This window comes from Pelophylax lessonae (genome assembly GCF_965119305.1).
Source record: "Pelophylax lessonae genome assembly, chromosome: 2".
NCBI classification, from domain to species: Eukaryota; Metazoa; Chordata; class Amphibia; order Anura; family Ranidae; genus Pelophylax; species Pelophylax lessonae.
Window position 1 is genome coordinate 739,438,809 of NC_138769.1, and position 16,451 is coordinate 739,455,259.

The window sequence follows — 16,451 nt, forward strand, 5'->3', positions numbered from 1 at the left end:
TACTCGGCGTAACATTATCTTTCACACTATAGAAAAAAAATTGGGCTAACTTTACTGTTTTCTAATTTTTTCTTTGAAAAAAATGATTTTGTTTTTCAAAAAAAATTGCGTTTGGAAGACCGCTGCGCAAATACGGTGTGATAAAAAATAATGCAACAATCTCCATTTTATTCTCTAGGGTCTCTACTTTAAAAAAAATTATATATAATGTTTGGGTGTTCTAAGTAATTTTTTTAGGAAAGAAAACTTATGGGAAAAAAAAAAGAAAACCGATTTTAACTTGTAAACAACAAGTGTCAGAAAAAGGCCCGGTCCAGAAGTGGGTAAAATCACTTAAATTTGGGGGTGAAGGTCGGGGGATGGGAGGGTAAGGGCCATGTCAGATGGGTTTGCAGCGAACCTTTTTTTTTTTCTTTTTTTCTCACTCTTAGTTCTTTTCTGTAGTATTGCAAACTCAGCGTTTTTTAATTTCAGCGACCAGCTGGCCTCAACAATCGCTCTCCATTCACCTCTATGGCTTAGCTACAAATCACTAATTTAACCCTTTACGCCAGCGGTACGCAGATACATGGTGGCGGGGTGGGCGGGCCTTAGCGGCACCACTCCATTGGTGCCTACAGAACCCTGGCTGCGCTTTCACTGAAAGCTCACGGTCAACTACTGGCGATCCGGAGCCATTGGACGAAGCCCCTGATGACGTCAGCTCTGTATAAGCCAATTAGAGTGCGGCAAGGTTGGGAATCCACCGTTTTTAATAGCCAGGTCCAGCCAATGTATAGGGGGGTTAACTTGTAGCAGCGATAAAGCCCATTGGACTCCGCCCAAAAACGGATCGTCCGGTTCTGGACCGAAAGGTTTTCCCCCCTTAATGACCAGGCCATTTTTTTTGCAATACAGCACTGCTGTTATACTGACAATTGCGCGGTCGTGCGACGCTGTATCCAAATAAAATTGATGTCCTTTTTTTCCCCACATATAGTGCTTTCTTTTGGTGGTCTCTGTGATTTTTTTTTAAAACAAAAAAAGAGCGCCAATTCTGAAAAAAAAAAAAAAATAAAAATATATATATATTTCACGTTCTGCTATATAACATTCCCAATAAAAAAAAAATGTAAAAATCAAAATTTTTCATCCTTTTGGGCCAATTTGTATTCTGCTACATATTTTTGGTAAAAAATAAAAGCGACACTGATGTTATTTTAACGGACAATTGTGTGGTCTTGCAACGCCGTATCCAAAATAAATTTTTTTTTTTGCGCTATATTTTTTTGCGACAATTCTGAAAAAACATTCTGCTGTATAACATTCCCAATAAAAAAAAAAAAAAAAATTAAAAATCAAATTTTTTTTCACCATTTTAGGCCAATTTGTATTCTGCTACATATTTTTGGTTAAAAAAAAAAATCCCAATAAGCGTATGTTGATTGGTTTGCGCAAAAGTTATCAGGTCTACAAACTAGGGGAAAGATTTATGTCATTTTTATTGATTTATTTATTTATTTATTTACTAGTAATGGCGGTGATCTGCGATTTTAAGCGGGACTGCGACATTGCGGCGGCCAGATCGGACCCCTAACTGACATTTTTGACACTTTGGGAGGGACCAGTGACATTACTACACTAATCAGTGCCAGAAATATGCACTGTTACTGTAATAATGACACTGGCAGGGAAGGGGGTTAACCCAGGGGGTGATCAAAGGGTTAAATGTGAGCCTAGGGAGTGTTTCTAACCGTGGGGGGAGGGACTTGTGAAATGAACACCGAGACCTGTGAGCCTAGGGGGGTGTTTTCTAACTGTGTGGAGTATGGGCTTGTGAAATGACCATAGAGACATGTGATCCTATATAGAAGGCGCTTTGTGATCATTCCAGAGAGAACGGTCAGATGTGTTTACAACAGCCAACCGTCCTTCTCTCTCAGCGGGGAGCGATCGCGGGTGTCAGGTGGCAATCGGTGCCGCTGTCCCCGTGCATCGGCATCCCCGCTGGTTGTGGCTAGCACCAGGCGCACGACTGACATAGTCCTACGTCGGTTTGCGCAGTAAAATTTTCGTGTTGAAAAAATTGTAATTGAATGTTATTAAAAATAACCTTTCCTTTTCAATCTGCAGCTGTTGTAATTTTCTGAAAATGTAATACAATATGGCCGCCTGGAGCTGTTCTGTACACAGAATGTATACTGACCACACCCCCAGAAACATCATTTCCTGCTTGTGTGATTGCTGACCACACCCCCAGAAACATAATTTCCTGCTTGTGTGATTGCTGACCACACCCCCAGAAACATCATTTCCTGCTTGTGTGATTTGCTGACCACACCCCCAGATACATCATTTCCTGCTTGTGTGATTGGCTCACCCATTTTCCCAGAAGTCTTCACTAAGATACAAGGCAGATTTCTGGCATCCCCTGCAACAAAAATGTCATTTTTGGTGAGATACTCCCAATAGGAACACGTCTAAAGGGATGCAGGCCCAGCAGATTTCCTCATTAGTGCTCTGCAGCTGCCCCAGCTCATAGATAATTATGAAACCACTCCCATTAGACCCACTCAGCACAGAGGAACAAAGAATGATTTCTTCAGAATAACAAAAGTTAGGAATCTGCAACAAAGTTTGTTACAATCCCTGCAATGTACAGAGATCACCCAGAGGGGGGAGGGTTTTTTTTCTCAACAAAAGTGGAGTTACGCTTTAAACTTTTTTAAAATAAAATATGAATTAAATAATGCTGCAAGACGATCGTTCTTACTTAGAAAAGCCAGGAGAGACCGTTTTGGGTGCCTCCGAGTAAGTGAAAGTGCAACTGCAGCAGAGAAATGTCTACCAGTCCTTGGGCTCGTTGGTGCGGCACCAGGGGCCGCTGCCCCTTTCTGGCCGTCCAGTTGAGTTAGTGGCTTCCAATGACCGGTACTCTTTAATATCTTGTTATCAAGGAATACATTGTTATTAGAGAGGTGCAAACTTTGTTACATTGCTCCACGTCCGCACCCTCCCCCCCCCCCCCCCCCCCCGTTCTCACGCTCCTCTCCGGGATTAAAAAGTTAAACTCTCCTAATTTATTATTTTTATTTATTTTTTTGTTCAAGGTCACCGGGACCTTGAGCCGCCCCGATGTTCGCCCTTCAGATCTCCGACAGACAAACGAGGGGCGCTCCTAACAAGACAATCGCACAACGCTGACCCCTCCGCTCACCCTTGTCCGCTCTCCACACCCTCCACCCCCCCCACCCCCCCCCCCCAACTCACCCCGTCTCCCCGGCAACCCTGAGTGCACATCCAGGAAAACTTGATCCTGAGCAGTCCTCCATATCCATACTAACCTGATTATCCCCTCGCAGGGCACTGCCAGCTAATCGAATTACCCCCCTTCTAATGGCGCTGTGGAGTTTGAGTGAGCGCAGAGCACTGATACATTGTGTATACTTAGTGATAATTAGCCGGGGTTTTGTGTCATTGATTTATAAGGATGCCTTGTCTCTCCTTTCTTCTTCCCCCTCCATATGCTGCCGTGCCGATTTCCAGCCATACGCCGCAAGGAGAACGGCTGGTACGACGAGGAACACCCTCTGGTCTTCCTGTTCCTGGGATCCTCCGGAATCGGTGACCTCTTTTCTCTTTTTATATTCAGGAAATGATTTTGTATTTTTAAAAAAAAAGCTAAAATATATAAAAAAAAATAAAATAATACATCCCTTATTGTAAATGTGGAGCACAGGGATGGTGGGAACCCCTCATAATGGGCGCAGCGGGTGTACAGACCCGGGAACTCAGCACAGGGATGGTGGGAACCCCTCATAATGGGCACAACAGGTGTACAGACCCAGGAACTCAGCACAGGGATGGTGAGAACCCCTTATAATGGGCACAGCAGGTGTACAGACCCGGGAACTCAGCACAGGGATGGTGGGAACCCCTCATAATGGGCACAACAGGTGTACAGACCCAGGAACTCAGCACAGGGATGGTGAGAACCCCTCATAATGGGCACAGCGGGTGTAGAGACCCGGGAACTCGGCACAGGGATGGTGGGAACCCCTCATAATGGGCACAGCAGGTGTACAGACCCGGGAACTCAGTATAGGGATGGTGGGAACCCCTTATGATGTACAGTGGGTATACAGATCTGGGAACTCAGCACAGGGATGGTGGGAGCCCCTTGTAATGGGCACAGCAGGTGTACAGACCCGGCATCCACCAATGATTATTTGGTTCTCTCTTCTATCAGGTAAAACTGAACTGGCCAAGCAGACGGCTCGGTATCTGCACAAGGATGTGAAGAAGGTGAGGGCTCCTCGCTGTCCAGCTCTCGGTACTCTGCCGAACGATCGCTATTTTCAACAAGAGCTGAAATTGAAGCTGGCCACACACATTGCAATCTGTTTGTATCAGTACACCATCCAGTCTGTATTATGGGGTCCTGCCTGATTGGATGGATATTAGCAGAGTGTTCAGGCAGGAATACAGTGTGGGTAGAAGCAGATTGTACAATCAGATTGTACCATGTACATTCGGCTTTATGGTCACATGGATGAAAACGAACGATTGTTATGGCGAATATCACATGTGATAGTAAACTCAGGCTGAGACCTGTGATTGGCTGTGTGTGTCCCGTCTCTGACACCTTTCTCCTCCTCTTGCAGGGGTTCATCCGGCTAGATATGTCCGAGTTCCAGGAGAGGCATGAGGTACGCACAGGTGATGGTCACTTCCATTTCAGAGAAATCCTGACACCTCCGCTCTAGGATCGGGGTTTGGGGGGGGGGGGGTGATAGGGGCACAATGGCAACACTGACACCCCCACTCCAGGCTTGGGGGAAGAAGGAGGGAATGATGGGGGCACATTAACAATACTGATACCCCCACTCCAGTCTCTGGGGTGGGGGGGACATTGACAATACTGACATCCCCACTCCAGGCTGGGGGAGGAGGAGGGGTGATGGGGGCACATTGACAATACTGATACCCCCACTCCAGTCTCTGGGGTGGGGAGGGGGCACATTGACAATACTGACAACCCTCATTCAGGCGCTGGGGAAAGGTAGGGGGGTTAATAAGGGCACATTGACAATACTGATACCCCCACTCCAGTCTCTAGGGTGGGGGGGACATTGACAATACTGACATCCCCACTCCAGGCTGGGGGAGGAGGAGGGGTGATGGGGCACATTGACAATACTGATACCCCCACTCCAGTCTCTGGGGTAGGGAGGGGGCACATTGACAATACTGACATCCCCACTCCAGGCTGGGGGAGGAGTAGGGGGTGATGGGGGCACATTGACAATACTGACACCCCCACTCCAGGCTGGGGGAGGAGTAGGGGGTGATGGGGGCACATTGACAATACTGATACCCCCACTCCAGTCTCTGGGGTTGGGGGGGGGCACATTGACAATGCTGACAACCCTACTTCAGGTTCCGGGGGAAAGGTAGGGGGGTTAATGGGGGCACATTGACAATACGGGATACCTCCACTTCAGACTCCTGTGGAAAGGTAAGGGGCTTAATTGGGGGGGGGGGGGCACATTGACAATACTGATAACCCTACTCTAGGCTTAGTTATAAAGGGTGGTGGTGGGTGCACATTGACAATACTGCCACTCCAGGCTTGGGAAGGGGTTAGGAGGAGGGGATGATGGTGGCACATTGACAATACTGACACCCCCACTCCAGGCTCGGGGAGAAGGAGGGGGTGATGGGGGCACATTGACAATACTGACACCTCCACTCTAGGCTCAGGGGTATGGAGGGGTTGGTGGGGGCACATTGACAATACTTCCACTGCCACTCCAGGCTTGTGGGAAGGGAGGACATGGGAGGGGGTGATAGGGGCACATTGACAATACTGACACCCCACTCTAGACTCAGGGGTATGGAGGGTTGGTGGGGGCACATTGACAACACTGACACCCCCACTCCAGGCTCGGGGAGGATGAGGGGGTGATGGGGCACATTGACAATACTGACACCTCCACTCTAGGCTCAGGGGTATGGAGGGGTGGTGGGGGCACATTGACAATACTGACACCCCCACTCTAGGCTTGTGGGGAGGGAAGACAAGGGAGGGAATGATAGGGGCACATTGACAATACTGACACCCCCCACTTCAGGCTTGGGGAGAAGGGGGGTGGAGAAGGTGGTGATTGGGGGCACATTGACAATACTGACACCTCCACTCCAGGTTTAGGGGGGAAGGGAGGGATTCATGTGGGTAGGTTGGCAGTCCTGACATTGCATGGGTTGAGACATATAGTGGGGACTGGAGTTATAGGAAGAAGGATGAAGGCCACCAACACCTCTTTATCATTTGTTACTGTGAAACACATGAAAAATCAGGCCACACGTTGCCCATTTTTGTTTTATATTAAACCTCAATAAGCTTTATTAGTACTGGACCATGACAATCAGACATGTCCTTCCCCATCATACATAAGTCCGCCTTTGATGCAGTAGGCCCTACATTTGGTGTCCTCCATGCTTCAAACACTGGGAACCCGGGAGACTGAGGACATCCTGTGAGTAAAGTCTGTCATGGACACGCCCCCTGAGGGCATCACCACGAAACCCTGCACTCACATAGAACGATGCAGTGCTGACGTCACCACATCAGCACTGCCACCTCCATCATTGAGGACCAACAAGAAGTGTCCATAAATGTGTCTCCAGGTCCATTTTTATCTCAGAGGCTTATACAGCTCTTCTGTACCGGATGTACAGCACCAAGAGAACCTGCTGGCCGCTCAGCTGGCCTTGTAGGACCTCCTAAGCCAGGGATCTCCAAACTACGGCCCTCCAGCTGCAACGGATCGACATGTCCCATGAGGCATTGTAAATCTCTGACATTTACAGACATGACTAGGCATATTGGGAATTGTAGTTCCTGAACAACTGGAGGGCCATAGTTTGGAGACCCCTTTCCTAAGTCTACTGTTAAAATACCAAAAAAAATCAATGATCTTTCTTCATGGATAGAAATATGTAACATCAGCAAAGCCATCCCTGCACTGCCAAGACCTTGACTAAGCTCAAAGGCCAACTCCACCTATTTGATAGACACTGCCAAGACCTTGACTAAGCTCAAAGGCCAACTCCACCTATTTGATAGATTCTCCTTCACTTCCTGTGTGGGCCCAGGGAGAGGGAATTAAAGGGTTAGAACCTTAGGAACCAAAAAAAAACCCCACAATCCGTGCCCTTGTTTTGGTAAATTTCACCCCTAGCTTTCTGTGTGGTCACCAATTTGACAGAAGGTCCAACTTGCAGGGCCGGTGCTTCCACTAGGCAAACTAGGCAGCCGCCTAGGGCGCATTGCCACCTAGGGGCGCAGCCATGAGTCGGCACGCTCTTTCCATCATTAATGATCCTTGTGAGCTGAGGGGAGAGGCGGCAGTGGGGGGATGAAGAAGGGACAGAGGAAGATGATAGGTGTCTGGGGCAGTGGCAGAACTATCAGGCCTTTGCTTTCCACCGCTGTTTGGGGGGGCCCCAATAGGCAGGAAGGGAACCCACCGGAGTGCTGCCTGCATGATGATCCTCTTCGGCTGGAGCTGAGTGGCCTAAACCCCGAGCAGGAAGTGATACTCTGCACTGAGCTGGTGGGCAGCCGTTCACGTCCCTGGGTCGATATTAAGCAGGGAGCGGAGGAGAGCTGAGCCGGAGCTCGGCACTGACTGCTGCTTCTCCATCCACCACCAGCCGGTTGGAGCCGTGATGAGCACTGTGGTCCAGGAGAGGAGCGTCCTGGGAAAAGGAATCACGGTGAAGGACGGCAGAGTGCGGGCCACTCTCCTCATACTGCCCAGTGGGTGTCCCCAGAACAGGGGATCGGGGTCCCGGGGTGTGACATGGAGGATCCCTGGTGTGAAAGGGAATCGGGGTCACCAGGTGTGACATGGGGGATAGGGGTCACTGGGTGTAACAGGGGTTCGGGCTCACCATGTGTGCAATGAGAAATTGGGGTCCCTTTGTGTGCCATGGGGGATTGATGTCCCCAGGTGTGACATGTAAAAACATCAGGGTCTCTCCGAGTATGACATGGAGGAACATCAGGGGCCCCTGGTGTGACATAGAGGAACATTGGGGTCACTGGGTATGACAGCATGACATTGAGGAATATTGGGGTCCCAGGATGTGACATGGAAAAACATCAGGGTCCCTGGGTGTGACATAAGGACATGAAGGAATATGGGGGTCACTGGGTATGACCGCATAACATGGAGGAACCATCAGATCAGAGTCACTGGGTATTACATAGAGGAGTTTTTAACCCTTTCCCTTTTTATTTATTTTGGGGGGGGGGGGGGGGGGCAAGTAGCTGGTCTTGCCTAGGGCGTAAAATAGTCTAGCACCGGCCCTGCCAACTTGTACTACCAACTTTCGTTTCTTAGCCCTGACGAAGGGAGATGTTGAGCCCCCGAAACATCTCTTTTGTGATCTTTGTTGTCATTGGATTTTCACTGTATCTTGTGGGGCTCTCACTGCCTTCAGATGGTTTGTGCGGTCGCCAGGACAGGAAAGGATGGAAATTTAATTAATATAGTTCACATATAAAGGAAATGTTTTCTATAATCCCAGCATGCCGGGCCAGGCTTTTATAAAATTGAGGATCATTTGTAGAATTTTTTTTCCCCTGTCTTCTGTAAAAGTAAAGGACTAACGAGTTGATGGTAAAAACAGGTGGCCAAGTTCATCGGCTCCCCTCCTGGGTACGTCGGACATGAAGAAGGAGGTCAGCTGACCAAGAAGCTGAAGGAGTGCCCCAACGCGGTGGTCTTGTTTGACGAGGTGGACAAGGCGCACCCAGATGTGCTCACCATTATGCTGCAGCTCTTCGATGAGGTATGCCCGGCTCCCTTCAAGTCCCCTCCATGACCTTACAAATAGCTTTTCCTGTTTGTCTCCAGGGATGAATAAAGTTCTCTGTTGACAGATATCAATTTAGGCTGCCCATAAACGTGTGATGATTGTCGGAAGGTCGTACTTGGAATAAACCTGTACGGTTATATGGCTTAGCATGCAGCTTCATTTCCAACTCCGGCCTTCTCTATGAGGGACAATATCCATTGGCCAGGAAAAGCCAATCCCCAACAATGGATGCTTCTCAAAGAGATCGATTGGTCCCAGAGGATCTGCAGTGTATCCTGAACCAACCACAGCCAGATGGACCTGGGGATTGTTATGTGATGTCTGTAAGATGTATCACTGGTTAGGATGTGACGCTGCATTACCTTTTCCAATCATCAAACCTGGCTGCAATTAGTAGTTCACATGTGAAGAGTAAATGCACTTCCCAGACTCCACCACCATTGGGAGTTAAGGGATGGAAACTAAGGGTAAGGGCAGGATTTAGAGTGGAAGTGAGGATAAAGGCAGGTGAAAGGGAAGATGTGAGAGTGAGGGTAAGGGCAGGAGTAAGGGAAGAAGTGAGGGTAAAGGCAGGTGAAAGGGAAGATGTGAGAGTGAGGGTAAGGGCAGGAGTAAGGGAAGAAGTGAGGGTAAAGGCAGGTGAAAGGGTGGAAGTGGGGGTAAGGGCAGGAGTAAGGGAAGAAGTGAGGGTAAAGGCAGGTGAAAGGGTGGAAGTGAGGGTAAGGACAGGAGAAAGGGAGAAAGTGAGGGTAAAGGCAGGTGAAAGGGTGGAAGTGGGGGTAAGGGCAGGAGAAAGGGAGAAAGTGAGGGTAAAGGCAGGTGAAAGGGTGGAAGTGGGGGTAAGGGCAGGAGAAAGTGAGGGTAAAGGCAGGTGAAAGGGTGGAAGTGGGGGTAAGGACAGGAGAAAGGGAGAAAGTGAGGGTAAAGGCAGGTGGAAGTGGGGGTAACGGTAGGAGAAAGGGAGAAAGTTAGGGTAAAGGCAGGTGAAAGGGTGGAAGTGGGGGTAAGGGTAGGATTAAGAAAGGAAGTGGGGTAAAGATAGGGTAAAGAGAAGAAGTAGGGGTGAGGATGGAAGTGGGGGTATGGGCAATAGTAAGGTAGAAAGTGAGGGTGAGGGCAGGTGTAAGTGAGGGTAAGGGAGGAAGTGGGGTTAAGGGCTTGAGCAAAGGAGGAAGTGGGTGGAAGTAAGGGTAAGCGAGGAAGAGAGGGTAAGGGTTGGGAATAAGGGAGGAAGTGAGGGTAAGGGTAGGAGTTGAGAGAGGAAGTAAGGGTAGGTGTAAGTTGGGTTAAGGACAGGAGTAAGGGAGGAAGTGGGGGTAAGGGAGGATGTGAGGGTAAGGGTAGTTGTAAGGGTGGGAGTAAGGGAGGAAGTTAGGGTAAGGGCAGGTGTAGGGGTGGAAGTGAGGGTAAGGGTAGGATTGAGAGAGGAAGTTAGGGTAAGGGCAGGAATTAGGAGAAGAAGTAAGTGTAGGTGTAAGTGGGGGTAAGGGCAGGAGTAAGAGAGAAAGTGGGAGTAAGGGAGGATGTTAGGATAAGGGTAGTTTTAAGGGTGGAAGTGAGGGTAAGGGTGGGAGTAAGGGTGGAAGTGAGGGTAAGGGTGGGAGTAAGGGAGAAAGTGAGGATAAGGGCAGGTGTAAGGGTGGAAGGAAGTGAGGGTAAGAGCAGGTGTAGGGGTGGAAGTGAGGGTAAAGGTAGGATTGAGAGAGGAAGTTAGGGTAAGGGTAAGAATTAGGAGAGCAAGTAAGGATAGGTGTAAGTGGGGGTAAGGGTGGGAGTAAGGGAGGAAGAGAGGGTAAGGGTAGACTTGAGAGGGGAAATTATGGTAAGGGTAGGAAGTGGGGGTATGGGAGGATGTGAGGGTAAGGGTGGAAGAGAGGGTAAGGGTAGGAGTAAGGTAGGAAGTGAAGGTAAGGGCAGGTGTAAGGGTGGAAGAGAGGGTAAGGGAGGAAGAGAGGGTAAGGGTGAAAGAGAGGGTAAGGGTGGGAGGAAGTGAGGGTAAGGGCAGGTGTAGGGGTGGAAGTGATGGTAAAGGTAGGATTGAGAGAGGACGTTAGGGTAAGGGTAGGAATTAAGACCGGGAGTAAGGGTAGGTGTAAGTTGGGGGTAAGGGCAGGAGTAAGGGAGGAAGTGGGGGTAAGGACAGGAGCACGGAAAGATGTGAGGGGAAGGGTAGGTATAAGGGTGGAAGTGAATATAGGGGAGGAAGTGAGGGTAATAGAAGTGGGGGGGGATTAAGGGTAAGGGCATGAAAAGGGGGGGGGAGTGAGGCAAGGGCAGGATTAAGGAAGAAAGTAATGATAGCATTAAGGGAAGAAGGACATAGGGGAAGTACAGTTATAGGCAGGAATAATGGGGTAAGTAAGAGGAGGCGGGGATAAGGGCAGGATTTAGGGGGGGGAGCCAAGGGTAAGGCTATAATCAGAGGCTGGTGGCTATGGGCAGGGGTAAGGAGAGCTGAGGGTAAGATATAAAGGGAGATGAAGGTAAAGAAAGAATGAAGAGCAGAGGTTCAGCATTGGAGTAAGACTGAGGGTTTGGTGCGAGGAAGGAAGGGATGAGGAGGAAGATGAGGTTAAGGGCGGATTATTGGGAAGGTAAGAGTAAGAGCGGAATAGCCGAAATCAAAGCTAAAGGTTGAGCTTCTTCTGGGTTGCCTCCTCTGGGTTCTCCTTCCCCAGTTTTCTTTATATACCTTCCTTTAGACCCAGTGACATCATCACTGGATCTCTGTTCTTCTCTATGCAATGCAGGCAGAGCATGCCCGGGGGGCAGCAAGGGTGCTATACATAGCTTCCTGAGAACATCGCCCTGCCTCAGTACTCCTCACAGAAGCCCTCAGCCCTGATGAAAGCAGCGGGAGATAGGAGGAGAATGGGGGTTATTATCTGTATAAGGGTAATATTAGTGAGTTGTGGTAAGGAGAGGATAGAGGCCATGCAGTAGGTCAGGCAGGGTAAAGGGAAGGGTGATAGTAGAGGATGACCCCCCAGGTGTTGTGCCCCCGCCAGCGGTCGGATGGGAGTGGCCTCTGACACGCAGGTCCCGGTCTGTCATTCCTGCGTGCGGCATTATGAGTTTTCTATACGTCTCCTCCGAGGACGCTCCCCGACCATAAAGCGCCACTTCCCTCTCCCCCCGTCCTCGGGATTAATATAGTAATCCTCTGTGCATAGATCATCGCTACAGAAGCCAAATGTGAAATCAATTCCTGGCGCAGCGCTCGGCAGGCTAATAAACGCCGTGTTAATCTTCAGCGCCCGGGAAAGATTTCATCTGTCAGTGCGCTGAGCGGCTGGGGAGCAGCAAAAAGCCTCAGTTATTCGCAGGGAGTGGGCGTGCGGGGCGTACGAGGGGCCCGGCTCTCTCCGAGAAAGGCGGCGGGCGAAGCGGTTATGGCGTTCGAACGTGGCGGCTCCTTAAAGCGCATCTTCGGCTTTCCTAAAAATCGATACAATATCTGTCACCATTGTATAAAATATTTTATTACAGTGTAGCAAAACCCGAGAAGAAATCTGTATTGTATTGCGGATTACCAGGTGTGGCGGCTGCATTCGTTTTCTAGGGAATTATCAGCAGCTACAGAAAATACCATAAAGCTGGGATTCTTCAAACTGCCTGAGCTAAAATCTTAAACCATGGTATTGGCTGCCAATGCAAATCTCCTCCCCCTGTGTAATGCAGCCAGGGGGGCCATTTGTCATCCAAATCAGGAGATGCAGCCTAGGGTGACACCACTCCTCCTTAGATACAGAACACTAAGCGAGCGTTGTCACCATAGCACAGGAAGTGTGTCACACTTTTTGTTCTAAGGCTTGGCTCACGTCTATGCATGTTGGAAGGAGGCGCGAGATTTCACGCCTTTTTACACAGCACAGAAACTTGTTGCTCTTAAGCAGGTATCCAGGGGGGTACCATTAGTTCTTAATGACACCCCATAGTTCTTAATGACACCCCATAGTTCTTAATGGCACCCCCATAATTGTTAATGGCACCCCTATAGTTCGTAATGGCACCTTCATCGTTAATGGCACCCCCATAGTTCCTAATGGCACCCCCATAGTTCTTAATGGCACCCTCATAGTTCTTAATAGCAGCCCCATAGTTCTTAATGGCACCCCCATAATTGTTAATGGCACCCTATAGTTTGTAATGGCATCTCCATCGTTAATGGCAGCCCATAATTCTTAATGGCACCCCCATAGTTAAGGGCCTCCCCATAGTTGTTAATGGCACCCCCATAGTTCTTAATGGCACCACCATAGTTGTTAATGGCACCCCCATAGTTCTTAATGGCACCACCATAGTTGTTAATGGCACCACCATAGTTGTTAATGGCACCCCCATAGTTCTTAATGGAATCCCCATAATTGTTGATGGCACCCCTATAGTTCGTAATGGCACCTCCATCGTTAATGGCAGCCCCATAATCCTTAATAGCACCCCCATAGTTAATGGCACCCCATAGTTCTTAACACCCCCATAGTTCTTAATGGCACCCCCATAATTAACGGCACCCCTATAGTTCGTAATGGCATCTCCATCGTTAATGGCAGCCCCATAGTTAATGGCACCCCCGTAGTTCTTAATGGCACCTCCATAGTTGTTAATGGCACCCCCCATAGTTCTTAATGGCACCCCCATAATTGTTAATGGCAACCCTATAGTTCGTAATGGCACCTCCATCGTTAATGGCAGCCCCATAATTCTTAATGGCACCCCCATAGTTAATGGCACCCCATAGCACCCCATAGTTCTTAATAGCACCCCCATAGTTATTAATGGCACCCTCATCATTGTTAATGGCACCCCCATAGTTCCTAATGGCACCCCCATATTTCCTAATGGCACCCCCCCCATAATTCTTAATGGCACCCCCATAGTTGTTAATGGCACCCTCATAGTTGTTGATGGCACCCCCATCGTTCCTAATGGCACCCCATAATTCTTAATGGCACCCCTAAAGTTCCTAATGGCACCCCCATAGTCCCTAATGGCACCCTCATAGTTGTTAATGGCACCCCCATAAGTCTTAATGGCACCCTATAGTTCCTAATGGCACCTCCATAGTTGTTAATGGCACCCCCATAATTCTTAATGGCACCCTATAGTTCCTAATGGCACCCCCATCGTTGTTAATGGCACCCCTGTAGTTGTTAATGGCACCCCCGTAATTCCTAATGGCACCCCCATAATTCTTAATGGCACCCTATAGTTCCTAATGGCACCCCCATAGTTGTTAATGGCACCCTATAGTTCCTAATGGCACCCCCATCGTTGTTAATGGCACCCCTGTAGTTGTTAATGGCACCCCCGTAATTCCTAATGGCACCCCCATAGTTCTTAGTGGCACCCCCATAGTTCTTAATTGCACCCCTATAATTAATTTCACCCCCATAGTTCTTAATGGCCCCCCATAGTTCTTAATGGCATCCCAATAGTTGTTATTGGCACCCCCACAGTTCCTAATGGCACCCCCATAGTTTCTAATGGCACCCCATAGTTCTTAATTTCACCCCAATAATTCTTAATGGCACCCCCATAGTCCTTAATGGCACCCCCATAGTTCCTAATGGCAGCCCCTTGGTTCTTAATGGCACCCCCATGCATCGGCATACGCACACTGCAGCATCATGCGGTTTGGTGTGGTGAGATTTTACAGAAGAGTCTGGGACTTCAAGCCATTAAAATGAATGGGCTTCCATACACGCAACGCACCCACGCATGTACAGTTCCTTGAAAAAGTATTCACCCCCCTTGATATTTCCCACATTTTGTCATGTTACAACCAAAAACGTAAATGTATTTTATTGGGATTTTATGTGATAGACCGACACAAAGTGGCACATCATTGTGAAGTGGAAGGAAAATGATAAATGATACAAATAAATCTGTGAAAAGTGTGGCTGCATTTGTATTCACCCCCCGGAGTCAATACTTTGTAGAACCGCCTTTCCCTGCAATTACAGCTGCAAGTCTTTTTGGGGATGTCTCTACCAGCTTTGCACATCTAGAGAGGACATTTCTGCCCATTCCTCTTTGCAGAATATATCAAGCTCTGTCAGATTGGATGGAGAGCGTCTGTGAACAGCAATTTTCAAGTCTTGCCACAGATTCTCAATGTGATTTAGGTCTGGACTGTGACTGGGCCATTCTAACACATGAATATGCTTTGATATAAACCAGTGGAAAAATTTCAAGGGGTGTGAATACTTTTTCCAGGCACTGTAGTTGTGAATTGAGCAATAAAGCATACGGAAACCCAGTATCCATTATTTCAATATCTCTGCAATCACACCTCACTGCAAATAGTTCTCTTAACGCCTTCTTGCCCCCTTAATGACCAGGCCATTTTTTTGCGATTCGGCACTGCGCTACTTTAACTGACAATTGCGCGGTCGTGCAACGCTGTACCCAAATAAAATTGACATCCTTTTTTCCCTACAAACAGAGCTTTCTTTTGGTGTTAGTTGATCACCTGTTCAATTTTTTATTTTTTTTGCGCTATAAATCAAAAAGAGCGACAATTCTGAAAAAAAAAAAAACAATATTTTTCACATTCTGTTATAAAACATTCCCAAAAAAAATTTAAAAATCAAATTTTTTCATCATTTTAGGCCAATTAGTATTCTTCAACATATTTTTGGTAAGAAAAATCCCAATAAGCGTTTTTTGATTGGTTTGCGCAAAAGTTATCGCGTCTACTAACTAGGGGAAAGATTTATGTCATTTTTATTTATTTATTGATTTATTTTTACTAGTAATGGCAGCTATCTGCGATTTTTAGTGGGACTGCGACATTGCGGCGGACAGATCGGACCCCTGACTGACATTTTTGACACTTTTGGGGTGACCAGTGACATTACTGCAGTAATCAGTGCTATACATATGCACTGTTACTGTAATAATGACACTGGCAGGGAAGGGGTTAATCCAGGGGTGATCAAAGTGTTAAATGTGAGCACAGGGGGTGTTTTCTAACTGTGGGGGATATGGGCTTGTAATATCAACACAGAGACCTGACAGGAACTGGCAGGGAAGGGGTTAACACAGTAAGTGATCAAGGGGTTAAGTGTGAGCCTAGGGGGTGCTTTCTAACTGTATGGAGGAGGGACTTGTGAAATGACCATAGAGATCTGTGTTTCTATATAGAAGGATCACAGGAGCTCTGTGATCATTTCAGAGAGAAGGACGGTCAGCTGTGTTTACAACATCCGACCGTTCTTCTCTCTCAGCGGGGAGCGATCGCGGGTGCCCGGTGGTAATCGCGGCTGCCTGCCCTGTGGATCAGCATCCCCGCTGCCTCCTATATATTGCAGCAGGCTGAGCCAGACTGCTGCAATATATACTGCAATTTTTCCACTGCCTGCTGCAATTTTTCCACTGGTTTACATCAAAGCATATTCATGTGTTAGAATGGCCCAGTCACAGTCCAGACCTAAATCACATTGAGAATCTGTGGCAAGACTTGAAAATTGCTGTTCACAGACGCTCTCCATCCAATATGACAGAGCTTGAGAAAAATATGATTATTTTTCATGCACAGTACAGAGGACAAAAGGGGAAGCTGCCCTGGGTCCAGTCAT

General features: G+C 48.0%; 1 protein-coding gene across 1 annotated transcript in view; it reads left to right on the top strand.

Moving 5' to 3' along the window:
• CLPB (ClpB family mitochondrial disaggregase) overlaps positions 1-16,451 on the top strand; it is a 229,011-nt gene that overhangs the window by 177,564 nt on the left and 34,996 nt on the right. The window contains exons 8-11 of the mRNA XM_082244581.1: positions 3,526-3,603; positions 4,229-4,284; positions 4,644-4,688; positions 8,680-8,841. Of these exons, the coding sequence (XP_082100707.1) occupies positions 3,526-3,603; positions 4,229-4,284; positions 4,644-4,688; positions 8,680-8,841 (341 nt within the window). The remainder of the gene's footprint in view (positions 1-3,525; positions 3,604-4,228; positions 4,285-4,643; positions 4,689-8,679; positions 8,842-16,451) is intronic.